At 36.2% G+C, this 27880-nt stretch overlaps 1 protein-coding gene across 1 annotated transcript in view; it reads left to right on the top strand.

The window, feature by feature from the left end:
* Nucleotides 1–27880, top strand: part of LOC134843729 (protein virilizer homolog) — a 550828-nt gene that overhangs the window by 372422 nt on the left and 150526 nt on the right. Inside the window, exons 5-8 of the mRNA XM_063859975.1 lie at nt 5839–6037; nt 8111–8492; nt 8903–9079; nt 17412–18066. Of these exons, the coding sequence (XP_063716045.1) occupies nt 5839–6037; nt 8111–8492; nt 8903–9079; nt 17412–18066 (1413 nt within the window). The remainder of the gene's footprint in view (nt 1–5838; nt 6038–8110; nt 8493–8902; nt 9080–17411; nt 18067–27880) is intronic.

Raw genomic sequence — 27880 nt, 5'->3', positions numbered from 1 at the left:
AGGTAATTGAGTGATTAAAACGTGAAGTTTTCAGTAAACCGAAGTATCAGCAATTTAACAGATCAGTAAATCGAAGTAACGAATATAATTTCAGGGTCTTTTAAACTGCAGTGATGAATTTAAAATTACGAGTTGCTTGAAAAAGAAGTTTTATTTCATTTTTATTTCAAATTTAAGAAGTGTCTTGTAATTGTCAACTAGATTTTTTTTCCCGTAAACAACTTTTCCTACAATCTTTTAACTTGCTTTATTATTGAATCTACAACTTCCAGGTTGCTTCGCACTTAGAGGTAACGCCGTCGCCTTTGCACCATAAGCTCCGGAGTTGAATCCCGGCCGGACCTTGTATTTCCAGAATGTATGTTTTACATTTTTTAAACTCAATTTTTTTTCGGCTCAATTACTGTCTGCTCAAATATTGTCGGCATTGTTTCCGCTTCGTCAGTTTTGTTCCGCTGCTAATGTAAAAATCAAATGTCTTGCTTGGCATTATTGCCTAGAATTCTTGTTTGATAAAAAATATGTTATATGAAAATGGATGTGATCGGGTTTTCCATTTAATGTTTTCGAGACGCTTTGGAATTTTTAAAAATTTTGATAAAATTTTATCGTTTCTCAAAAACAAGGGTTATCAACGGAACGACCGCTTACTCCTCTGTCTGACTGGTTACTCCCCTTGTCCCTTTTAACTCTACCCCTCTGTTACAGCCTTCGAAAATGTCTGTGTTGGGAATATTGACCCATATTTTTGATATATTTTTTAATTTTCTCTAATCTGAGATTTTGGTTTCAACGATTAGGACGAATTTGAAATAGGACGGATAAGCGGCTACTCCCAATTTTTGTCATATATAAAGTTATGGACCTCGAAGTAGCCAAATTTTTGATTTTTCGAACGTTATTTGAATATTTTTTGTTTTCTCGTGAAAATTAACGTCTCAAGGTTGATATTTTGGGTTCAATTTGATAACGGATATTGGTAAGCTTTTAGCAAGACATGAACATTTTGGTCCATTTAGTTTTTTTCAGCTTGTTTCATTTTTTTTTTGATTTCGGTGTACTTATCTGGGTCTTCAGCTCATATGATTATGTAACTGAATAATGCAATGATTCTGGAATTTCGGTCAAGTGATCTGATCTTCCCTTTTTAGGTTTACTGATACATCGATATCCTGAATTTCCACCTATTTACACCTGCGCAGCGTAATGTCATTTTACGGTATTATCTTTTGTTTTCATTCTAAGTCGCAAATGAAAGTGCTGATTTGTTTGGTGGCCATTTTGCAGCTTTACATCTGTTTTTTTTTGCTGCGTAGGATTATATTTTAGGAAAATTTTAGTTTTTCTCAATAGTACTACTCCACCGGTTTTTTTTAAAGTGGAAACAATGGAAATAACGTCTACTACCCTGTGTGCATGCGTATTCCGCTAGTCTCTTTTAGTTTAACTTGATGTTCAATGGACTTGGAAAATCTCCCTGCAAAAGCGTGTTTTAATAGGAATCAGCTGTGGTCTTGGTAAATGTCCATTTTTGAAAATTTAGCATTGCCTTGCGCATCAGTACATCTTAAAAAAGTTAAATAACTGGTATTTCGAGCTTTGGCTGGACCCACCGTGCTTAACTAATTTGAATCGGTCATGGCTCAGATGCGAGGACGTGTGACTTTAATCTCTAGGTCGGGCTTTCGATTCCTACTAATAATAGTTTTATTATTTTTACATTTGCGACCCCTTTTAGAGCAACTTTTTGCCCTTTATTCGCTTGTGTTTGCAAAGTGCAGCTTTGCTTCTTTTTTATGCTTGCAATTGATTAAGAAAACTGAGACAAAATTTATTTTAAAAAGTGGGAAACTGAAAGACAGGCAAAAAGATCATGATAAATTGCATTTTTTGATTTACGTCTATTTTTATTACACTGCCTTCCTTACGTATAGAGGCATCCTAAAAGTGAAACCAGAAAATCCGTGTCATTTGGGAAAGTGTCTTGAAGCTGCCCTCATCGAGGGACGGCATAGTAAATGCTGTGTTTGTGGGAATAGAGGCCAGCACAGCCTACTTAGTATAACCGGCAGTACTATCTTGCACATCCCATCCCTACACAAAGCTACTGCTGTTGCATCCACAATTCAAACACGCAATCAGTAAGTATGGCCGAGTGCTGACCCGCGTAGAAACAGACCCCTCTCGGATTCGTATGCTCTCCCCTGGTGCATTGCCCCAAGGTTCACCCATGGTCTTTATCAATTAATGCAGCACATCTCTGCAAATAGTGTTTGCCTGTTGTAGTGGAATTCCACAGCCATCTTGGGAAAGCACTCGACCTCGCCTTCTAGCGTGAAAGTTGCTGCAGTGCAAGAAATCACGCACTGATGTAGCAGTGAAAGCATGTACATCAGAAACTACTATGTAAATTGCAATAACCGTGAGCGAGAACGAGAGAAGAACTTCATTTGCTCCTGTGGATTTTGAAGTTATGAAGCTAATTAGCAAGTTTTAAGATGGATGCCAAAGGCAGTTTTACATTTTACTGGCCTCGTCCAGCTGACATTTTGATTGTAAGTGATCAACTGCCTCGTGTTGCCCCCAGTTTGTATCGCTGCTGACATATGTCAGTGGGTGCGTGTTGAGCATTATTGCTTCCGTCTTGGCTGCCAGAGTACTGAACAGGTGGCTAGACGGGCGATCGGAACCAACGATGAATAGTAAGAATGCTCGTTTTATTATCGAAACCAGCCGCTCCCACACGCCACCAAATGGGCAGCGGGAGGATGATTGAAGCGCCACTGGAAGTTGATACAATTTTTACCTGTTCACTTGGAACGGTTGCATTGAAGTTAGTTGGTTCCGATCCGAACGTAACTGTTTACAGGGTCCGATAAACAAAGCTAAGGCGAAAGCATTGCTGTGGAAACATTAGTTTGTCCGTAGGTTGTAGCATAACCCATTGCTTCCCATTGTTTCCTCACCTATACTCATAACTGAACAAATGTGATGGAGCAGCGCCTCAATGTCCCCATGTGATAGCCAGTGTTGGTGCGAATTTGACCATAACTTCGCCTCTGAACCTTAAATGCGACTGTCTATGGGCTGTTCCTCTGATGGGCTAAAAGGAAAAATTCACACGAAGGAAAAAGGAAAAAAATCAAACGCCACGAAAAAGTATCCCGTTTGACGGCTTGATGTTACTCCGAAAGGGCAGCGACCAGAATCAGCAGCATCGTCAGTTTCTGGAATGGGGGGGGGGGCTCACTAAGAGGCAACTCGGATGCTGGCCGTAGTGGGTTGAAATGGAAATCAATGTTCACCGGAAGTACTCTAAATAAATGCCGATCAAGAAAACAAATTTTTAAAGAATCACTGAACTAAAGAATCAGCGCATTGAACAAAACTACGTGGAAAAACTACTGCTCCGCGACAGGCGTGTCAGTAAAAACAAGCGCTTTTTACTTGACAATGAAATTTTGTTGTCTGATTTTCAGGGAACCTATTTTGTGTCGTCTAGCTGCTCCATAGCCCTATACCTTGAGGGGAGATAATATTTTGAGTGGTATGTGATGTGATTTTGAGTTGAATAGAAGAGAAGGTACGATAACTGATTGTCAAATCTACCTGTGAAATGGCTAGAAATAGTTGTTGCAAGGAGTTAAAGGGTTAAAAAAGGTGAAAACCAAAATCATTCCAACTCATTCAGGAAGCCTAATTGATTACACGAGGAGAGTTATCTGTGAATTCGATTCTTAAAAATACTTTTTTCTTAAACACCTTTTAAAAACGGGTAGTTTTTTTACTTAATTTGTCTCCAATTTATTTGCTGATTCCAAATTTTCCATGCAAAACTTAGGGTTAGGATAAATATTTGGTTGGAAATCTTTTTATGCAGAAATAGTCCCGGAAGAAATTATGCAATTTTTCTCTAAAAAAGTGCGCATTTTCAAAACATGCATCTCGGAAAAGTGTTCATAATGTCTGAAAATTTGAAAAAAAATTAGAAGATGATTTTTTATCGCAAAAGAAGCTCTTTTGCTGACAAGTGACGAATGACAACGACGGAGAATTACACAAGCTATTTGACGAAAGATTTCTTGCACCACCAGAATGCTAGGAAGAACAAAAGAGTCTAAACCGTATCAAACCGCTAGGTTTTAGTTTTATATTAGCTTGGGCGCTTAAGACCTATACGATTCCATTGCCTTTCTAAATAATTTTTATTAATTTATATTTTTTCTTGAATTTAATGTTAATCTTTTAAAAGCGCTTTCGTCTCCATCTCTCACAAAATATTAGATTCTCAAATGCTTCGATAGTGAGTTTATGTCCGGGGTGGCTCACGCATAGGGTAATTTCAGAAAAGATACACCGTCTGTTCGTCACGCTGTCTTATTTTCGGCTGGATAGATTCGTGCTACTTCTTAGTCTGGTACCAGTCTTAATCTTACTCTTTTTTTTCCTAGTCTTGCGAGGTTAGAGGAGAGGAAGAGCAACTGCTTTCGAAGTTAAATTTATTGTTTTCTGGCTGAAACTAAATAGTTTCAGCCTTACAAATTATTGTAAGTTTTAGTCGGGTAAGTTATTGTATTGTAAGTTTTTTTTGGATATAAAAAATACTTGTTCTGAAGTGGCTCAAATAGATATGTGTGAAAGGATTACAGAAAGGCTTCCATAAAAATATTTAGAATCAAATTTTTAGAATTGTATTGAATGAATTCAAATGAGTCCACCAATAACAGTCATAGGATCGCTCAATTTCTTTTTTGCCTCATTGACCTGAACTAACCACTAACAAGTTACTGCAAAGTCAGGAAAATCATTGATAATACTTTGTTTTCATGTCGAAAACGGAACTCTGCAATCTTTATATTCCGAAATCAAGCGAAACTTTTGAAGATAACAATACTTTCGTATTGAAAATGCAACGATTGAAAAGAAAGGAAACGTCAAATATCTCGTAGCTATAATTGATCAAAGTCGAACCTAGTTGCAAGATCAAAGTCGAACCTAATATTCGTATTGAAAATGCAACGATTGAAAAGAAAGGAAACGTCAAATATCTCGTAGCTATAATTGATCAAAGTCGAACCTAGTTGCAAGAGGTAAAATGAATCCTAGAAAAATGACAGGTGCTATCAAAACTGCGCAATCAACGAGAAAACCAAACCATTTAAATAAGAATCGTTCCAATGAATGCAATTGTATGAGCAGTTTACTTGATCGAGCCGTTTCAGTCAATGTAATATCAAAAACTCTAAAAATAAAGCTTGAGAAACAATTAATTTTGACTGTTAAACTTGTTCGAATGGTCTTGATTGTGATTTTTTTTTGAGACATGAAATCAAAATATTAAGTGTTTTCGATAAAATTATCCCTTAACTGGAAATTTGCTTGCCCTTTCCGTTTTGGCACTCTTTGGAAAGTGTTGGCCAAAAAATCGACTTCAGAAAAATTAAAGAGTTGGTCGGCCGAAAATGATGTCATGAAATAATAACAAATAACAACATACAAAAATATGATTATTAAAACAAGCTAACAGATAATACAGTTGCGTATAACTCGAATGGTTTTCTATAAATTCTACCTTAAAAAGTAAACTTTAAGAGCCCATAGAAAGATATCCTGGAATAAATTTTTTTTTCGACGCCCCTTTTTGCTTATTTGCTTCCTATTAAGTTATCTTAGCTTAATTTTGTTTTCTTGATGTACACTTCATTTTAAATTTTTTTAAAATGAAAATAGATTATTTTTTACTAGTAGCAGAGAGTAGAAGAGGCTGTCGTGACTGCCTTTGATAGCTGTATGAGCATGTGCATATGGATGAGTATGTGATGGTGTGCTTGTTGTTAGGTAATGTATGACGAGAGTGTGGGGGGAGGCAGCTCCTCCTCCTCGTCTGTCGGGGTCAGTGGGGGAACTAAAACACTGACTGATGTGATGGTGATCAAGGGAAAGTACACTGTGTGCTCCATCTGCATATATGGCACCATACAACAATACACAATGCCTGCTCCTTCTCTTGAGGCCACCGCCACTGCAGATAGCCGAGGTCAGATTAGATCAGCTGAAAGTATTCTAAGCCCCTCTGCTATTCTGTACCACTATTATACAATCTTCTCAGCCGGGAGTTAGTTGCCTCCCCTTTTCTTTTGGGTCTGTTTGGGTAAAAATTTACGGTACTCATTTCTGGCCGATCGGCAGTAACGATTTTGTAAGGGCACCTGCTACGCCAACTAAGTAGTTTTGAGAAAGAGAACAGATGTTTGTTCGAAGCGCTCAGTTGTGGGAGAGGCCGCAATTTCATTTTGGTGGAGCTAAAAAAGGTTAGATTTTAGACCACCCCTGATACAATACAATCTATGCCCTTCATTGAAGGGATGGTTGATTTTATAACAGTTTTATAGCCTGCGCAAGACTTGATTTTAGACTAACGAGGACATGCTTCACGTTTGATTGCCGTCTAGACTTTATTACCAAAAAAGCAGTGGTGGCTTCCGCTACGCATATATTAGTCAGTAATTTCAGACTGCTGTCTACTCAACCAGAAAATCATCTAATTAAAGCAGAATGTTTCCGCCTTAATCAAGTCACCTGCATCAAGGTGATAAAAACGAATGAGTTTTTCACAGCGGGCAAATCTAATCTGCATCCAGAAAACTCTGATAAATATTAGATAGGCAGCTATTGCAGAGTCACTGACCCTATTATAGACTCTCATGCAGGGGCGGATTTAGGGGGGGGGATCCGCCCCCCCCCCCCCCCCCTCAGGGATTCGACCCCCTGCCGACCCAAAGGGTCCCCCCTTTGATACTTTTTCAGAAATCCATTTTTGGCCGACCGACCCTAAAATTTTTCTAAAGGCGCCTTTGACGCCAATACAGACCAACTTTGAGGGGGAGCGCGCACCAAAAAAACGCGATTTTTTTGTCAAAGTTTTTCAAAAAGTGCCCAAAAACGGGTTTTTTGACTGTTTTTTCAAAAATTTGCCTGCGGTGCAAAAAAATTTGCCAACATAGGGGCAAGACAGTGCTTTGGGAGAGCTTGAAAAGTCAATTTGATCGACCTAAAAAAAAGGTCGTCAAAATTTTGGAAAATTTTTTAAAAATCCGCCCCCCCCTCGAGAAAATCCTAGATCCGCCCCTGCTCTCATGTCTCGGTGTTTTTTTTTGTTTTTTTTTACTGGAAAAAGTCTTAAAATGCTGAAGAAATTAAGATGTTCACTTCTTCAATTCAAGTTTATTTGATAAGAGGCTTTCAAATTGCGCTCTCCAAATACCAACGTGGAAGTGGCACAAAAAAGGTGAACGACTTCTAGTTTCAAAAGTGCATATTAATTTTCAGAGGAATTTAAATTTAATTTTGGTCCAGTGTTCGTAAATTGAATTACTTTCAACAAAAAGTGTCAAGCATAAATTGTTCTTGAAATTCAAAGAGCTTCAAGGCCATATATTCTGTACTTTGAAGATGAAGTTGAAGTTGTTTTCTGTTTCATTGCGTTCATTGACTCTTTTCCAACTTTCTGTTGGCTATGTTTTGCAAATTCTTTTAGTGGTTTTTGTCAAATGGAAAAGTTGAAAGTTTTTGATCAAATATATATTTTTCTATGTTCAAAATTTCGGCTTTTAAATGTTTTTCATGCCAACGTTATTGTTGTGCGTTTATCGAAATTTTTAAAATTCTCTTTCGAGACAATTGTATGAAATTTTGTCCATTTTTCATCTTTTAACAGCCACAACAACTTCCATCTCATTTTCTGGGCGATAGCTCATAGTGATTTGTATTTGTGGCATCACAAGTGGCTCGATGTTTTGTTTTGCATGTGAGATTTTTTATCTGGCAATAAACGTTTCCAAAGGAACTCAACAAACTCGCTGTGTCCTAAACTTTTGCTGTTTTGCTGCGTGAAAGTATTAGGTCATTCCGCCCCGGTGGTCTGAAGCTAATGTGTACCGTGTTTGCTTTTGAAGCGACGGATTCTGAATTACATCCACTGCGATGTTCATTTTCGTTGTTCAACCTCAGAGCTCTTTTTTTTATTGTTTCCGAAATACTGGCTGGCCTCTGTGGTTTTAATCTGTCGGTATTATTCATATGAATGGTGGACCTGTGGTTTGCATTTCAGACCAAGTGCCCAATCTGAGCGATGTTTCGCAGATTGCAGCGGTGCCCACTCACGACAAGCAGCAGCAGCAGCAGCATGCATCACCCACCGCTCCAATCAAAATGCCTCATTCCCTCATCACAGCTGGAGCTGCTGCTCCTCATTCTCGTCCTCATCCAGGTGATCTCGCCACCCCAGAGCAATTCCTCACTGCCCACATCATGTCACCGTCAGTCCCTTCTGTGCCAGGTGGAAACAGCAGCAGCTCTAGTAGTCTGCAGCCACCAGACGTGAGGAGTGAGCTCCCAGGGGCCATTCCGTTCGAGCAGACCAGAAGGCACTCCAACGAGAGTCCTCCGAATGAACCACCTGATCCGGTGGTGCTCAAATTAGAGGCCACAAGGTTAATATTCGCTTCATTTCCATTAAACTACTTTCGAATGATTTTTCAAACAGGCGAAGGACTTGAAAGACAATATTTCAAACGGATTAGATTCGAATGTCTTCTGGATGCAAATGATTTAAGTCTAGATACAACTATGCAAGTAAGGCATCTATGCGACGAATGCAAAATTAGGCCACGACTGAGTGCACCTGAGAAGTTGCTTCGCGTTTTTTTTAGCCCCCGGTCCTGTTCAATGCAGGACCGACCGTGGGGGAGGGTGATGTCTTCTATTGCGCCGCAGCCGGTCCCACCGTGACCGAAGTGTGATTCGAAGGCATGACCCTCGTGTTGAGTGACGTATGCGTAACCCACTCGGCCACGGCTACTCGATTGACTTGCATTCCCTCGCCATGTTTTTTTTGTTCCAGGTCCAGCAACCCCGACAGGAGAGGAGGCGGCGGCGGCGGCGACACAGAAAGCAAAAAGTGGCTGGATGCGGCCAATTTGTTTCTGCAGCAGACGGCAGGAGCAGCCATGACGTCGTCGAAAGAAGCACAGCAGAACAAAGACCACAGTGAGCTGAAGCAAGAATCTGGTCAAAATAGGCAAGTCGTGCTGTGTTGCCCCTATTCCTTCATTACACATGCGAGCATAGTGTCTATCACGGAATCTATTTTTGCTGCAAAAGCTTTTTCAATTTAATAGCATCTGTAGCTGCTTTTTTGACGGCTTGTGTTGGAAAATTTGCCCTCGGTCGTGGCGCAGATGCCAAGACGTCACACTTCTAATCTGCAGGTTAGAGGTTCGATCCCGTCTCAGCCAAAGTTTTTCAAGCTGCCTATATTTTACACCAATTTGTCTATATCTGCGTTGTTGCCTGTAGTTATTCCTCAGTTTTTACACTCTGGTTACGACTGAACGCTGGCGTATTTCATTTGTATCGCAAGTGATGCGAAGCTTTGCTTTGCTTCTGTATGAATATTTTCGAATCAATTTTTACGCGTGCAATTAGCAAGCGTTATCAAGTCGGAAAATAGACTTTTTTCGGGTTAACAAAAAGTTATATAAAACCAGTTGAAACACTTGTCGCTATGCTGCTGACATGCTCAATTTGTCGGCTTTCTTGCCGGATGTATTAATTATTTTTTTATTATTATATTTTTCAACTTCCTTTATAATAAATCCAATTTTAATCTACCGTCCAGCGCATCTGGTTAAGAGGTAACACATAAGCTTGGGACGACAAAAGCCTGGGGTTTTAATCTGGGCCCTGACCTCTTTTTTAACTAGATGTTTTCTATTTTTTTTTCGGACTATCGTCCGGCTGTTTATTTTTGTCTGTTTTGAGCCGGTATGACGAACTCTTCTTTTTCTAGATGCAGCTTTCTGCTAGCTCTCCGAATACCCCCTAGTGGAAGTACCTGAGCAACAAAACTTTTTTCTAGCATTTTTGTGAAAATATTTGCTTTGTCGTTCAATGTGCACGGAATTGTTACATATGCGGTTATTAGCGGCTTTATTTCTTCTGTCAATAAGATTCAAACATTCTTCTTCGAATGCTCAAAGCCAACTTCGAATGCTCAAGGATCTCTGTAAAAAACGTAGAAACATTAATGTTGAGAAAAGTTCCATTTTTTCTTATTTCTATTTCATTTTTCAATTTCATAGTTGAAAGTTATCTTAGCTACGTCTTGAGGGTCATGCTGTTTTAATTATGTTGTATCGCAAGTAGTGCGAAGCTCAGTTTCGCCTCTGTGTTTAATTTTGCTTCTTTCAAAATCGTTGTTCGGTTTTTTTTGAGTTTTTTTTTCCATTTGTTTCAAATTTAGTTTTGGCCAATAGTTTTGCTGTTTCTGTGGCCAAAGAGTTTTTCCAGAAACTTGCTGCTGTTAATTTTTGACCAATTGTTTTAAACTGGTTTCTGTGGAGTATTAGTGAACTTACTATAAGATTCAATTTGAGTTTAGAACCGGGGTGGCCTTCTTATAGAGTAATTTCGGATAAGGGTACACCGTCTGCTCGTTACGCTATCTTTTTCCGGCCGGATAGGTTTTTACAACTTCTTAGTCCTATACCAATCCCAATCTTACTCTTATATGTTATGTTTCCTTGTCTCAACGGATCTAGATATATACTGGTTCAGCTTTACAATTAATCGTAAGTTTTAGTATGCATCATGATTGGTTAGTTATTTTGCAGTGAGAAATGCCAAAGTATAAAATAAATACTTGTTTCAAACTGGTTTCACCCATCCTGGGTTTTGGACGTTTTTTAATTCGAATTTTTTCTCAGAGTGATGGATCTAGTGTCTTCTAAATTCTTTAAAGAGTGTAGATTGATTGCGAAGTACATGTGATGATGCTGAGGGATTTGTGAATCCTGAAAAGATCGTATTGACTTGCGGATTTGTGTCTTGTGAATGTCGATTTCGTAAGTCAGAGCGAGACTTCGTGCATTCTCGCTATTCGTTCGTAATCGATCGAGTAACGAGATAAAAGGTTGACTTCTCTGAGTGAAGCACCAAGTGATAAGGATACGTATATTTGAGTTTTGACATCGAGCTGGCCATTGTTCAGTTTCACTGGATTCCTTTGCTGCGATGTCTGCTCCATACTTTCTATCCTGTGAGGGTTGTGGCAAGCAAAACCAATAGATTTGCTTTTCCATAGACGGGATGTCGTCGAGCGTATCTCCCTTCTGCTGCTCTTGTATTATGCTCTGTGAAATCTTAACAGATTTATCTCTGTTAGTATTTCAATTTTAGTTATGATCTTATTAGTTATTTTCGCGGAAGGTTTTTAGTTAGTTCGGTTGTTTTAAAGAGTTGCTCACCCTAGAGGCACTATGAGGAAAAATTGAGTGCGATTGTGTTCTAAGCGTGGAATAGCGCGGGTAGTGAGGCCGGCCGGCTACAGAGCATGCTCAGAACATCCTTTACTGGTAGGTTAGGCCAGGTCTTTTTTTATTTATAACCTTTTCTTTTCTTTGTGTCAGGGGTTTATCAGTTGTCTTTGTGGCTGTGTCCTGTTCTTAAAAACAGTATTTTTTTTTATCAGTGTTGACTTGGGGTTTATTAAGGTTTCATGTGGTCTTAAGGTAAGGTTGATTTATGTTCCAGAAGAATATTCAACCTAGCATGATCTGGTTTGAGTATAGTGGAATTTTCCTGTTTATGTTGGTAGTGCGGTGGTGTTAAAAGCTGCGTTGGCTATTTAAGCTTAATTCCTTTTTCCAACTGGGTTAAAGGAAAGTTTGAAACGTGTGAAAGCTGTTCAAACTTGTATTCAGTTAGTTCGAGATTATAATTTTGTGTCGTATTTTAAATCTCGTGTGAGTTGAACTTGTTCGATTTGTATTTTCCAATCAAAAAACCGTATCTCTAGATTTCTTGTATTTTTGTGCTAGCTTTGCAATTTAATAGATTGTTTATTCCAATGTGAGGTATCCATTTTTTAGCGTGAGGGTCATAGACTAATCGTTCATGACCACCATGGTCAGGATGTTTGTCGTCTAGTCGTATGTGATCTTGACTATGTTCTAGTTGTTGTCGATGATTTGAGTCTGAATATGTGAAAATTTATAAGTATTCGACCTTCGTCTCCATTTTTTATTAAATTTTAATGTTCGTGTTTGCAGTCTTCAGGATTGAGATGTAAACGTTGTTCAATATTGCTTTGATAGTATGGTTCGTGATCACGTCTGTTTTTATTTGCGTTTGATAATTGTGAGTACTGTTTTTTCTTTTTTGAAAATTCATCTCTAGTTTTCCAGCCTACAAGTGTTGTTGCTAGGGCAGTTGAATATATTGTTGCAATTACTTTTGATGATTCTATTGCCTGTGGGTCTGATTCACATTGAGTTACTTGATTTATAGCACATTTATGTTGTTTTTTTTTGTTGATTTTCTACGCTATCATAGTGTGTTACTAAAATATTTGTAGTCCTGTGCGTGAAGACGGACTGTCATGAGATGTTGGCTGTAAAATTGTTAGGAGGTAAATAATGTGTGATTGTATCTGTCGTATTTGTATATTATTTCAGTGCAAATAAATGGAGGGGTTAAATTTTATAGTTTCATATCTGGTTTAAATAATGGCAATGGATGTGTAAAAATTGGTCATTTAATTTTTTATTTCGAATGTTAAGATTGATTTTTTTTGGGACAACAGTTGTAGGTTATGGTTTTGGATATCTTGCCTGTAGTGTAGGCGATGTAGTGCATAACTCTGAAATCGAGTGCTGTCCGGATGTTGTCCAATTAGTGGGGGAGGTGCTATAAAGGTAGTCCAAGCAAGTCCTAATGGCTTGTTGGTATTCTGTAACTCTTGATACCTGTTATTCAAAATTTGTAATCTTGGTAGTAAAGTAATAAATGGTGGTTTGTCTAAAATTGAAGGAGTAGAGGGTTGAAAAAAGGTGTTGTTGGTGAAGAAGGTATTCATTTTTCTGAAGGAGATTCAGATGGGTCATTCAGTAGATTTGTTTAACCGTAGGGAAATTGATAATGTGCCCAGTGTTTGAGACGTGAAGTTGTTGGGGGATAAAATTGATTATCTTTTAATTGTACTGAGGTTGAGGTAGAATCAATATCTGTTGGGGAATTTGTTGTGTTTGGGGAATTTGAAGTTTGAAGGATAGGAGTTTCTGATATAGTTTCTGATTGTGGTGTTGAAGTTGATGGGTTAGATGAAGCTTGTATTAAAATCTCTTTTTGGTGATCTGAGTTTCTCTTTCGTATTGGATGAATTATCTGTCTAACAATTGTTTTTACCTGCAAATGGTTTTGACTTTGATGTCTTATTCCTATTAAGTCTTGTGGAGTTGAATTGAGAGGTAGGTATTATGTAGGTTTGTTTAACGGTTTGCTTAATTTTTCGTTTTGATTTGCGGGAATCAATGGTTCTGATACTGTTGCTTAAGGTTCTTCAAGAGTGTGGGGGTTTTCTTCGTATGAAAATTGAGTAGATGTTTGTGAAATGTTTGAAGATGTAGTTTGACTTTGAGTTGTTGGAGGAATTTGGGTCGGATTTTGGGTTGGATTGGAAGGTGGCGATTTGGGTTGGGGTTTTGATCAGCAGTTTTGATTTATTTCTTTGGTTTTTTTTTGTTTAATGATTTAAAAGGCAAAATGCGCTTGATATTCTTCAATAAAAATTGAAAATAGTTATTATAGCTACTAGGAAAACAATTAATGCTTTGTAGACATTTAAAAAATGTTAGGATTAAAGATGCTAGTCAAATCAAAAAGATTTTAAAAAGTTTTACAAGTTCTTTTTTTTGATAAAAAGAGTTCCTAATATTTGAAAGGGAAATTGTGAAAAGTTAAAATCCATCATTCCTGGGTTGGAGGTGTTAAATTATTTGAGAAAGGGATATATACAAATGAAAAAGGGTATTGAAAATTGAATACAAAAAGTTTGACTAAGGATTATTATAATATCAATTTGTCTGTTAAGATGAAAATGGAAAGTTGTTGAAAGATTTCGAAAATTGAAAGAAAATTTTTCAGAGTTGTGGCGACTGGTTTGAAAGTGAGCATTCGGAAAGTGATTTGATCCGAGAGTTTTTAGTGTTTTTTATTTTCGTTTAGGCAAGGTAGGGTTTTATTGAGTTTCGTCGAGGAGTTTGGAAATTGAGAAGTATCGGTGATGGAGAGTCTGGAGGCTTGCTTCGATTTAACTATTTCTTGTTTTTGTTTGTGTAAACAGGGGTTTTTGCGAGATATTAGTGCTTTAGGTTAAGTGATTTTGACACTTTTTCACTTAAGGCTTATTTGGATATTTTCTTTTGGGTTAAATGTAGGTAATTTTTTTTATCTGATCTTGTTGATTTTTGCTCAGGGTTGTCGAGAGGGGTTGCAATTTAAAGATGATTTTTCTTTGAAAGGTCAAATATTAATGTAGTGCTTATTTTTGATCTGGAGGTCCTTAAGATCTAGTTATAGTTCTAGTTCAAATTTAAAATGTGTCGTTTAATTGAACGATGGGGGCGAATGAAAGATTGTGAAAGAGAGAAGCGCTGTAATTTGTCATTTTTGTTTGTCTCTATTTCTCAGAAATAGAGTTCTGAATTAAAATGTATACAATCTGCAATGGTAGCATTCAAGATAAATAATTTTGGTTTTGTCATCAGAAGAATGATGATGTTTTCATATTGCTGGTTATTCAAGTTGTTTAAGATAGGTTTATTTAATTTTCATTTTTCTTTAGATAGTTCAGGTTTATTATATTTTCATTTTTTAGACAGGTCGTTGAATTCTGCTTTTTTCAAGGTTTTTGATTATGGAAAAATTGTTTGATAATTTTTCACTGGTTGATTTCGGAGTCTAGAAGGTTTTATTTCGGGTATTAATTTTTTTTTCTTCTAAAATACGGTTTTTTTGTAGTTGATTTACTTTTAGGTGGTTGTAGTTGTTTTGTGTAGTTTCTCTTTTGTTAGTTCTAGTGTTGTTGAGTGCTCTAAAAGGTTTTTATCATTTGTAACCGGTGATAACTTGAGTTTTTTGTCTACCTGAATTGAAATTAAAACCCCGATTCATTACACTTGCTAAAGCAAGCTTCTAATAATTGGCAATTAGACTTCTGTTCACCTTATCAATTTTTCTTATAAATCTTTCCTTCTTTTCCTACTTGATTTTCTTTTTGACCCTTATCAATTTCTAGGTTCGTTTCCAGGTGGCCTAGAGAACTTGGTTTCGTTTTCACCCTAAAGTCTTGGGATTGAGTCCCGGCCAGACTGGCTCAAAAAATTCAAATATAAAATGAAAATGATTTTTTTGCGACACCGTATCTAGTATAGCAATGTTTAATGCATATATTTTGCGTGACAGGGAAATTCTTTTGCAGTTTTTTTAAATTGATTTTTTCTGTCGTTAAGATCAGTTGCTTCAATTATCTTAGCTTTTTATTTTTTAAATTCTAATCATGTCTTTGAAAAAGTGACGGATGCAGCAAAAGTTTGTGCTTTTGGTTGATATACGTTGTATTTATTTTTACGCTCTCCATTGGAGAATTCGGGTCTGCTTCAGTTTCGACAGTGAATTTATGTTTATAGATTTTCCAGCGGATTAAAAAAATCTAGATTGTTACACAAACAAAGCTTGTGTTATAGCATGAACTATCTTTTTCCCCAACCTAATTCGCCCATATTGTTGCAATGCAGATGTTGTTGCAACAAAATGTGTTCGTTTTGATTAATAACCATTATCAAGCTATTAAGTACACCCTATTAAGCATTGGCTGTTCTCAAGCAAGCTATTAAGTACAGCCATTAATAACGATAATAACAAAGACTTCTATATTACAAATACCACTTTAGCGTCCAGGTATCATAGATTTGTACCATACAGGTAGGGAAGGCGACCAGCGATAAAATAAGAGGGTTCGAACCTGAACATGGTCGGATTTTTCTTATGAACTTTTTCGTATATTAGTTAAAATGCGTCTGCTCTATAAATTGAGGCATGTTAATTGGTAATTTTCTCTTTTTTTTCTCAAATTGACGGGTACTGATAATGCGTCATAATAAGCTTGCGTCACTTAGCAGTTTTGTAGACTCATCATTGGCGTGCGTCACTTAAGAAATTTCGTGGACTCTAGGCTTTAATCAATTGATTTTTCCCAGTAGCGTTATCTGTCATATTTTTGCTTGTGTATGCGAAGTGCAATTCGCCTCTGTGTTCAAATTCGTTTGTCGTGTTTTTTTGGCCAATTCGAGGGGAATTGACCCTAGCCGATGAACGAATTGGAAAAAACGTTTTTTATTTATATTTTTGTGAATTAAAAAAAGGTACATTAACCAAGTTCATTAACTTTTCCTTTCTTTTTTTTTGCTAGCCTTGTTCTTCTTGAATATGCAACGCTTCATCTGAAAAGACCTTTGGCACTTGACGGTTTATTGGAGAGCGGTTTATTGAAACTGAAGTGGGAAGGGTTTTTGTCTTTTTGCGTGCTTCATTTCGTTTCCATGCAAAATCAGGAACCAGAAAAACCCTCAAACTTTCAAAAAGTTCTCTCAGTTTTTAAGAAAGTTGATTGAAAAACGTTTTGCTCTTTGGTTGAGTTTAGAGCGAATGATTGTAGCGAATATTTCTCGATGTTTTGAATGCTGTTAATTAAGGTGCGAAAAATTAAATTCATCAGCAGTTAGAAAACAAGCTTTTAAGCTTCAACCGGAGCTTCGTATCTTGTTTAAGTTTCATCAGTTTCAAAAACTTAAAATCAAACAGGATTATTTAAACAGAAAATAACTGGAAAAAAGAGTTTGTTTTAATTTCGCTTCGGTTATTCAATTGGCGAAGTTGAATGCAGTCACTTGAAAGCATCTTTATTCTAAACTTTTTCAATTTTTTTCACATGCTGCACTAAAAACATATCTTTTGTGATATTTGCTCCGTAACCTGCGACTTCTGTTTTTTTCATTGTGTAAAGGTTTTTTTTTAAAATTTATTTAGGCCGTGAAGATTTTTTTGTTGTTTTTTTTTTCAGGAGAAAGTTCCACGCTCAATTTTGATTTTTTGCAATTTGACTTTCGATTTCTTTTGGATTCTATTGATCCAGTTTTCTCCAAGAGGAATAGGTAAGTAAAATGTGCCCATAGTAATTATTTCTTGAAGTTCGAAGAGCGTTCCTGTCTATATTTTTTGATCGAAAAATTTCGTTATCTTTTATACGATTTCCTTGAGTTCTTTAACACTTCCAACTGTGCGTCGGAGTTGTTTTTGCATTTCAACCGAAAATGTGCAAATGAACGAAGCTCACTATAATATATGAAGGTCGAAGGACAATTTTCTTAAATAGATTTATTTGCTGACTATCTGTTGGCTAAGAATGTCCAATGAATGCTAATTGAATTTGTTGCTAGGTGTTGATCCCCGTGCTAAAGTTCTTGAAAGGTTTTCGATAGTTCGATTGCGCTGAACAAACAATCTTTTTCCAGACCTGTGTGCAATGCTAATGGTGGATCGATGATAGTGGAATCGCCTTCAGACGCGCCGAAAGAATCGCCCACTGCGTCATCGCCTGCTGCTGGAATCCCGAAAAGCTCGCCAAATCCAATGGCCACGGCGAATATTGCAGGACTGCCTGGGATGCTTGCGGGAATGCCTCCTCCGCCAGGGGTGAATGCAGCAGCGGCAATGGCTGCGCTCGGAATGCCCTTTCCCATGCCGCCGCCTTTCAGCATGACAATGCCTCCTTTTTTCAACCCCAGTGCAATGAGCGAAATGGTCAGGATGTACGGGGGTGGGGGTGGGGGTGGGGGTGGGGGCGGCAACCCGGTGGTGGGTATGATGAACACTGTTGCAGCAGCAGCTGCGGGAAGTGGCGGCAATGCAGCTAACATGCAGGGAGGAATGGCTGCGTGTTTGACTGGCCCCAGATTCATTCAGCCACCACCTACTAGTCACATGAACATGAATAATGTCTCCTCCAGGGGGGCTTTCAGTGAAGGTGGTGCTCAAATGGGAGGGGGTGGTGCTCATCCTTCCCCTCCATCTTTCTTGCCAGAGATGCCAGCTGTAGTCAATATGCCCAGCTCCACCTCCTCAGTCGACGAAGACTACGATGACCTGTCGGCTGACGATGACTTCGATGTAAGCAAGGAATTCCCTTCAATCATTCTCACTTCATAACATTCTAACACCAATATTCCATTTAAAGTATACAGGCATAGTTTACACGATACGATATTTTGTCTCGTTTTTGTTTGATAGACAAATAATTCGAATAAGCAGCTTGTCGGTTAGATGCGCCGTTGGTATTACCATCCACCAAATCTGTTTGAAAGTAATCAGTTGTGTTTACTATTTGACTGCTGTGCTGGCTACATTTGAGCTGAACAAAACTTAATTAAAACCAGCAGTGCCTCGAAGCGTGCTTTATATTCATTTCTTCGAAATTCACTAGTCGCTTATTCTTATCTTTCAGTTTTTATCTAATGTGAAACGAGTAAGTATAGCAAGGGCGTTTTTTTCTTGCAAAATCAGCTACCAGAAAAAACGAAGCTGTTAGTACATCGAGTTTGCTATCATATCAGCCTTTTTGTTCGCAATTCTGATTTCGAAAAAATCAAAAATCGTTTTACGGTTTTGAAAAAACATCTGATATTTTTTCAGAATTATGTAGATGTAGTAATTAACGGGTGTCTGAACCCCTAGTTTGATTAAGCTGCATTATTTTTGGTTGTTTCTTCATTCTTGCATCTGATTACTTGAATAAATCCGTTCTCACTCCCTTAAGAACAACCGAAATTTTCCAGAAAAAAAATTTCAGGAAGATGTCAATTTTTATTTTTTGGTTGACTTATTTTTATTTCTATGGTTGAAAGAATATTTGTTACTTGCACAGGGACTGTCTGTGATTATTAACTTTCGCGGTCAGTTGAATTCTAAAGACTACTACTTAAAACGGTTTTTTTCAAGAGTCATGAATATAGTGAATACTCGTGTGTTGGTGACTTTTTGTTTGTTATTTTTGTCGGGAAGAAAATTTGTTCTGGCTCAAATTTACTTTTTTGCTGTTTGAGTTGATTTCTTTTGAAGTTAAGTTCATTTCCTTTGTTCAAAAAGAAGGCAAACTCCATTATCGCCTAATTATTATGATAAACGTATTAAATAGAGAAAGACGATAAATACTACTGAAATGAAACATTGTTTAACCGGAGAGATGCCATCACTGAAGTATCATGATCTAACACCTGTTTGCTCCAATCCTTCCTGCAAAAGATGGTTTATTAAAGTTTATTGCACTCATTCCTTGTGGGTAAAAGGTGAATCCAGAGGCAAAGCAGGCGCCCCACCCACGCGACCTGTGTTTTTTACCAACCTACCTGATCAGTCAGGCCACGATCTTGTTTTTTCGATTTGATCGGTTAACGGGAAGCTGTTTGTGATACTCAATCATCTTTAAAAAATGAAGGAGCAGGTTTTCACTTAGCCACCTATCCATTTGGGGTAATTTGGGTTGAAGTTTTGATGTGCATATCCCAAAAACCCCAATAAAGCATAAATTTACCCGAGTTTTCTTGTGTTTGCATACCACATTTTCGATCTGGCTCTGGCCATGACTTGTTTAACTTATGTCTTTCTTCGATTTTGTCTATAATCAAATAATTTTATGACCGAAGTAAAAGTGCCAACACATCAGCGCTACACAAGGTGAAGTAAGAAAATTAACAGCTTGAATTTATTTTCTCGGTTTGTCGTTTCGGATGCTCCCCACATGCGACCACAAGTGTCCCAAGGAGCATCCCATAAAGATTAAAGCAAAAATGTAACAATAATGAACCCGTCGTCAATTCTGGTCAGTTTTGCTGTTCAACACTCCATGATGGTTCAAAGAGCAGTTTAGTGCCGCATGGAAAAAATAAGATCAATCTCGCGCATGAGATTTATGAAATTATTAAAACTTCTTAAAAAAATCCCAGTATTTGTAGTAGCCTTTAAAAGATCCAATTTGAAAAAATTGTAAAATCTAAAATTTTATCTTATTTTGGAAACTAAAAACTCTTTGCCTGCAAAATCGACTATGGGGAGTTCAAATAGGTCATCAAAACTCAGTTTTTAGTACTTTTGAAAAAAAAAATTCTAATCAAAAAAAGTTGAGTCAGAAACGTGAAAAACCTTTTTTTTTGTCAAAAAGGCAAAAGAAGATGTTCCAATCAAATTAATAAACTAATCTACACTTTTTGAATCTGTTCAGAATGATACTCATGACCGTAGCGGTAGAAAATACCCATTTTGAGAAAAGTCGAAAAAACACCTTTTTGGTGAACTAAAAGAAATGGAATAATCGGGTAAAGTGGTTGTCAAACTTATAGGATCGAAAAGTGACCTTTATAAGGTATAATTTGCGTGTCAATTAAGGGTCGCATGCAAAAATCTAGAACAATCGTGAAGGCCATTTCTGAGAACGAGACTTTTTTTTGGGAATTTGGCTATTAGTATTTGTAGTAATATAGTAGTAGGTGACCGCAGAAAAAACTTGTTAAAACCACAATTTTTAACCATTTTCGAAAATTTAATTCTCTATACCTATTAAATTGATTATGGCAAGCTCAAATATGCCATCAAAACTCACTTTTTCTCACTTTTGATCAATTTTATTTCTTTGATAAAAAAATGTTGAGTCAGAAAGGTGAAAAATCAATTTTTTTCAAAAACTCAAAACAAGTTGTTCCAATCTAATACATTCACTTGGCCACTTTTTATGAACCTGTTTAGAATGTTTTTCATGATCAAAGCCAATAAAATAACCCATTTTGAGAAAAGTCGAAAAAACACCTTTTTGGTTAACTCAAAAAGTGGAGAAAATGGTCCTATAAATAAAACCATCAAAAAGTGGCATTAACAAGCTGCCATTATCTCGTCAATTTATGGCCGCATGCAAAATATTAGAACAATCCTATGAACCTTTTTTGAGAAAAAGACTTTTGTTTCGGAATTTGTCTATTAGTATTTGTAGTAAGATAGTAGTAAGTGACCACAGAAAAAAAACTTTAAAAACTACATTTTTTAACCATTTTTGATAGTTTAATACTCTTGATTCGGCAATAAAGGGCGAGTGACAAAATTTAAAGAAGAAATAATGGCGTTGGTAAAGAGCAGCTTAAGATGCACGAGAATAAATTTACTCTAAAAACGCTTTCAGAGGCAGAGTTATTGGAGAATAATAATCGAATGGATAATGTATAGATTATTGGCCTCGTTGAAACGATCACTGAGGAAGGGCGCAGAGAAAAGATGGAAACAACAATAAAGAAAGTTGTAGATATTGGTGATGCACTAGAGGCGCAAATTGTTGAAAACGACATATCCATTGCTCATAGGTTGCCATCAAGAACGACCAGAGAGAAACCAGTAGTAGTTCGATTTGCCAGGCGTATCAAAAAGATTCATCTGCTGCAAAAAAAGGAACCTAAGAAACACCGAAAAATTCAAGGTTGGTAAACATTTCGAAGATCTGAGTACTGCTAAGTTCAATTTCATGAAGATGATGAAGTGTGACGAAAGAATTCAGTCAACATGGACAAAAGAGGGAACAAAAAGAGGGAACAATTTTTTTTGTGTGGAAGAGTGATCAAAAATATATAAAGTTACTCGGCTATACTACAAAGGTGGAAATTTTTTGAATTACATTGTTGAGAGTGCGATGAACTGCTTCAATGTTGTTTTTTTTTGGATTTCCAATGGACAGGAAGGATCATGAATCAATTGAAATTCAAATTCAAATTAATATGCGTTGTGCTAGTTTTAATGCTCTGGTATCTAATGTACTATTTCTAAAAAAGCATCAAGTAGATTTAGAAGCACTAGCACTTCTAAGTAGTCTCGAGTCTCCACTCAAAATACTTTGGCTAACTGAAACTCAGTTAAATGAAATAGACGATATCATAAATTAAGATTGAAGGTTTTCATACATAGATACCATGATACAACTAGGTAATAAAGTTAATCTAATTGATCAGTTGGATTCGGAATTACCTGAATCTGTCTCAGTTCTTGTGGAGTTCAATGGCAAGAAAGCTATAATATTGGCAGCATATGCACCACCTAGATACGACAAACAACTGTTTATCGAAATACTGGCTAAAGAACTTGAACATTTTGCCCAACGCAAATTACCGATGATTGTAACAGGTGTTTTAAATATAGAGACAATTAAAAAAAAATCTAAAGCGAGATTATCTAGATATATCTAGATATGATAACATGCAATGGTTTCCTTTTTTTCTAAGTGAGTCGAAATATTGATGCTTATGAAACATGAATAGACTATTTTTTGACAAGCAATTGAGAAAATGCAATCCTAACAGTTCTCGAAAATGATTGCTTTTCCGACCACTATCCGATAATTCTGACTGCACCTTTCATATCAAAATCTGAAGAATCGTTCTATTCATACCGAGATATGTCATTTCTTAATAAAGAAAAAAATGAACTGTTTCGTATTCGTTTTGAAAGAGAAATTAGAGTTGTCGAATCTGGTCAACGATGAGAGAATTAATGATGCGTACGATAAATTTGAAGTTTGTTTTCTTGACTCGTTAAATTTGTTTGCTCCATCAAAAAAAATGTATCCCAAAATCAAAAAACAATGCGCCCTGGTTTCATAAAGGATTGAAAAATGCCATGAATAAAAAGAACATGTTATACAAGTCACGGAAATCCGATAAATTGAATGCCAGTAAGAAAAATAAGTTTATAGAGCAACGTCGAAAGGGCGAAAAGCCTATAAGAGTTACAAAAAAACACTATTTCTATCATAAACTTAATAAATGCTTAGAAGTATTTCAGTTTCTAAATTAAACAAATGGGAGAAGCCCAGAAGCTGAGAATTTGGCTTCGCTGCCTGTCGATGGCAACAGTTTATCGGATCCTTGTTTATTATCTCACGCCTTCAATGATTATTTTTCGCCAAAAGGCTCTAGGTTAGCTCTTACCAGTGAGCCTACTGAGCCAGTTGTTGAAGTTAACAATGCTAGTCAATCGAAGAATGTTTTTAATTGCACGTTCAGTGAGGTTATAAACGTTATTAAGAATTTAAAATCGAAACAAACCTGTGGAATTGATGAAATAAGTAATATTTTACTGAAAAAGTCAGACTTCGTTACAGCCCCTTATTTAACTTTTATAACAAACCTCTCATTTTTTGTGGGGAAGTTTCCCCAAAAGCTTAAGTATGCGAAAGTGTAATCATTGCATAGGGGTGATACAAAATTAGAAATTAATAAGTACCGCCTTTTTTACTGTTGAATAGCTGTAGTAAAATAATTGAAAAAATTACTGTATGATAAACAATTTGGATATCAAGTAAAATTTTGCACAATCGACGCTTTAGCAGAAATGACTGCACGCCATCGGTTGGGAGTTGATACAAATATTAAATGTTTTTTTTTGTCGATTTAAAAAAGGCCTTTGATACAATTGACCAAATTCTTCTCAAAAAATTATAGAACGATATGACGTTCGAGGAAACTGTTATCAATGGCTCGAAAATTATGTGACAGACAGGTATCAATGTGTGAAAGTTAATAATTGTACATCGGATTTGTTAAATGTTTCTACAGGTGTCCCTCGGGGATCTGTTCTTGGCCCTCTTCTTTTTCCTATTGATATAAATGACTTGCATCAAGCAGTGTAGAAGTCCTGCGTTTTCCTATCTGCAGATGATAAAAACATATCCTGCGAAAATGCAAATTTCAATGATTAGCACTATTAACAAAGATTTCACAGATATTCATTCTGGATTGAACAAATATTTCCTACTGGCTATGTTCCAATAAATTAACACTAAATGTACAAAACTACGCTAATAAGTTTTAATAGATGTGCTTCTAATCATAATATCGAGTTTCTTTAAAAAACGTTCGAATCAAGGGCAGCTTATAATTACCTTGGAGTAGATATCGCTAATCAGTTGTCGCTTAACCAGAACATTCAAATTGTTAAAACTAAATTAGGACGCCATTATGGCGTAATTTCAAAAATGCGTCATTTTGTTCCGACATCGGTTCTATTTGAATACTATCAGGCAAACGTAAAACAAGGTGAAGTAAGAAAATTAACAGCTTGAATTTATTTTCTTCTCGGTTTGTCGTTTCGGATGCTCCCCACATGCGACCACAAGTGTCCCAAGGAGCATCGCATAAAGATTAAAGCAAAAATGTAACAATAATGAACCCGTCGTCAATTCTGGTCAGTTTTGCTGTTCAACACTCCATGATGGTTCAAAGAGCAGTTTAGTGCCGCATGGAAAAAATAAGATCAATCTCGCGCATGAGATTTATGAAATTATTGAAACTTCTTAAAAAAATCCCAGTATTTGTAGTAGCCTTTAAAAGATCCAATTTGAAAAAATTGTAAAATCTAAAATTTTATCTTATTTTGGAAACTAAAACTCTTTGCCTGCTAAATCGACTATGGGGAGTTCAAATAGGTCATCAAAACTCAGTTTTTAGTACTTTTGAAAAAAAAAATTCTAATCAAAAAAAGTTGAGTCAGAAACGTGAAAAACCTTTTTTTTGTCAAAAAGGCAAAAGAAGATGTTCCAATCAAATTAATAAACTAATCTACACTTTTTGAATCTGTTCAGAATGATACTCATGACCGTAGCGGTAGAAAATACCCATTTTGAGAAAGTCGAAAAAACACCTTTTTGGTGAACTAAAAGAAATGGAATAATCGGGTAAAGTGGTTGTCAAACTTATAGGATCGAAAAGTGACCTTTATAAGGTATAATTTGCGTGTCAATTAAGGGTCGCATGCAAAAATCTAGAACAATCGTGAAGGCCATTTCTGAGAACGAGACTTTTTTTTGGGAATTTGGCTATTAGTATTTGTAGTAATATAGTAGTAGGTGACCGCAGAAAAAACTTGTTAAAACCACAATTTTTAACCATTTTCGATAATTTAATTCTCTATACCTATTAAATTGATTATGGCAAGCTCAAATATGCCATCAAAACTCACTTTTTCTCACTTTTGATCAATTTTATTTCTTTGATAAAAAAATGTTGAGTCAGAAAGGTGAAAAATCAATTTTTTTCAAAAACTCAAAACAAGTTGTTCCAATCTAATACATTCACTTGGCCACACTTTATGAACCTGTTTAGAATGTTTTTCATGATCAAAGCCATTAAAATAACCCATTTTGAGAAAAGTCGAAAAAACACCTTTTTGGTTAACTCAAAAAGTGGAGAAAATGGTCCTATAAATAAAACCATCAAAAAGTGGCATTAACAAGCTGCCATTATCTCGTCAATTTATGGCCGCATGCAAAATATTAGAACAATCCTATGAACCTTTTTTGAGAAAAAGACTTTTGTTTCAGAATTTGTCTATTAGTATTTGTAGTAAGATAGTAGTAAGTGACCACAGAAAAAAACTTTAAAAACTACATTTTTAAACCATTTTTGATAGTTTAATACTCTTGATTCGGCAATAAAGGGCGAGTGACAAAATTTAAAGAAGAAATAATGGCGTTGGTAAAGAGCAGCTTAAGATGCACGAGAATAAATTTACTCTAAAAACGCTTTCAGAGGCAGAGTTATTGGAGAATAATAATCGAATGGATAATGTATAGATTATTGGCCTCGTTGAAACGATCACTGAGGAAGGGCGCAGAGAAAAGATGGAAACAACAATAAAGAAAGTTGTAGATATTGGTGATGCACTAGAGGCGCAAATTGTTGAAAACGACATATCCATTGCTCATAGGTTGCCATCAAGAACGACCAGAGAGAAACCAGTAGTAGTTCGATTTGCCAGGCGTATCAAAAAGATTCATCTGCTGCAAAAAAGGAACCTAAGAAACACCGAAAAATTCAAGGTTGGTAAACATTTCGAAGATCTGAGTACTGCTAAGTTCAATTTCATGAAGATGATGAAGTGTGACGAAAGAATTCAGTCAACATGGACAAAAGAGGGAACAAAAAGAGGGAACAATTTTTTTTGTGTGGAAGAGTGATCAAAAATATATAAAGTTACTCGGCTATACTACAAAGGTGGAAATTTTTTGAATTACATTGTTGAGAGTGCGATGAACTGCTTCAATGTTGTTTTTTTTGGATTTCCAATGGACAGGAAGGATCATGAATCAATTGAAATTCAAATTCAAATTAATATGCGTTGTGCTAGTTTTAATGCTCTGGTATCTAATGTACTATTTCTAAAAAAGCATCAAGTAGATTTAGAAGCACTAGCACTTCTAAGTAGTCTCGAGTCTCCACTCAAAATACTTTGGCTAACTGAAACTCAGTTAAATGAAATCATAAATTAAGATTGAAGGTTTTCATACATAGATACCATGATACAACTAGGTAATAAAGTTAATCTAATTGATCAGTTGGATTCGGAATTACCTGAATCTGTCTCAGTTCTTGTGGAGTTCAATGGCAAGAAAGCTATAATATTGGCAGCATATGCACCACCTAGATACGACAAACAACTGTTTATCGAAATACTGGCTAAAGAGCTTGAACATTTTGCCCAACGCAAATTACCGATGATTGTAACAGGTGTTTTAAATATAGAGACAATTAAAAAAAAATCTAAAGCGAGATTATCTAGATATATCTAGATATGATAACATGCAATGGTTTCCTTTTTTTCTAAGTGAGTCGAAATATTGATGCTTATGAAACATGAATAGACTATTTTTTGACAAGCAATTGAGAAAATGCAATCCTAACAGTTCTCGAAAATGATTGCTTTTCCGACCACTATCCGATAATTCTGAGTGCACCTTTCATATCAAAATCTGAAGAATCGTTCTATTCATACCGAGATATGTCATTTCTTAATAAAGAAAAAAATGAACTGTTTCGTATTCGTTTTGAAAGAGAAATTAGAGTTGTCGAATCTGGTCAACGATGAGAGAATTAATGATGCGTACGATAAATTTGAAGTTTGTTTTCTTGACTCGTTAAATTTGTTTGCTCCATCAAAAAAAATGTATCCCAAAATCAAAAAACAATGCGCCCTGGTTTCATAAAGGATTGAAAAATGCCATGAATAAAAAGAACATGTTATACAAGTCACGGAAATCCGATAAATTGAATGCCAGTAAGAAAAATAAGTTTATAGAGCAACGTCGAAAGGGCGAAAAGCCTATAAGAGTTACAAAAAAACGCTATTTCTATCATAAACTTAATAAATGCTTAGAAGCATTTCAGTTTCTAAATTAAACAAATGGGAGAAGCACAGAAGCTGAGAATTTGGCTTCGCTGCCTGTCGATGGCAACAGTTTATCGGATCCTTGTTTATTATCTAACGCCTTCAATGATTATTTTTCGCCAAAAGGCTCTAGGTTAGCTCTTACCAGTGAGCCTACTGAGCCAGTTGTTGAAGTTAACAATGCTAGTCAATCGAAGAATGTTTTTAATTGCACGTTCAGTGAGGTTATAAACGTTATTAAGAATTTAAAATCGAAACAAACCTGTGGAATTGATGAAATAAGTAATATTTTACTGAAAAAGTCAGACTTCGTTACAGCCCCTTATTTAACTTTTATAACAAACCTCTCATTTTTTGTGGGGAAGTTTCCCCAAAAGCTTAAGTATGCGAAAGTGTAATCATTGCATAGGGGTGATACAAAATTAGAAATTAATAAGTACCGCCTTTTTTTACTGTTGAATAGCTGTAGTAAAATAATTGAAAAAATTACTGTATGATAAACAATTTGGATATCAAGTAAAATTTTGCACAATCGACGCTTTAGCAGAAATGACTGCACGCCATCGGTTGGGAGTTGATACAAATATTAAATGTTTTTTTTTTGTCGATTTAAAAAAGGCCTTTGATACAATTGACCAAATTCTTCTCAAAAAATTATAGAACGATATGACGTTCGAGGAAACTGTTATCAATGGCTCGAAAATTATGTGACAGACAGGTATCAATGTGTGAA

Source organism: Symsagittifera roscoffensis, chromosome 4 (genome assembly GCF_963678635.1).
Source record: "Symsagittifera roscoffensis chromosome 4, txSymRosc1.1, whole genome shotgun sequence".
Taxonomy (NCBI): domain Eukaryota; kingdom Metazoa; phylum Xenacoelomorpha; order Acoela; family Convolutidae; genus Symsagittifera; species Symsagittifera roscoffensis.
Note: the sequence above shows the minus strand (reverse complement) of the source record. Positions and strands in the feature narration are given on the sequence as shown.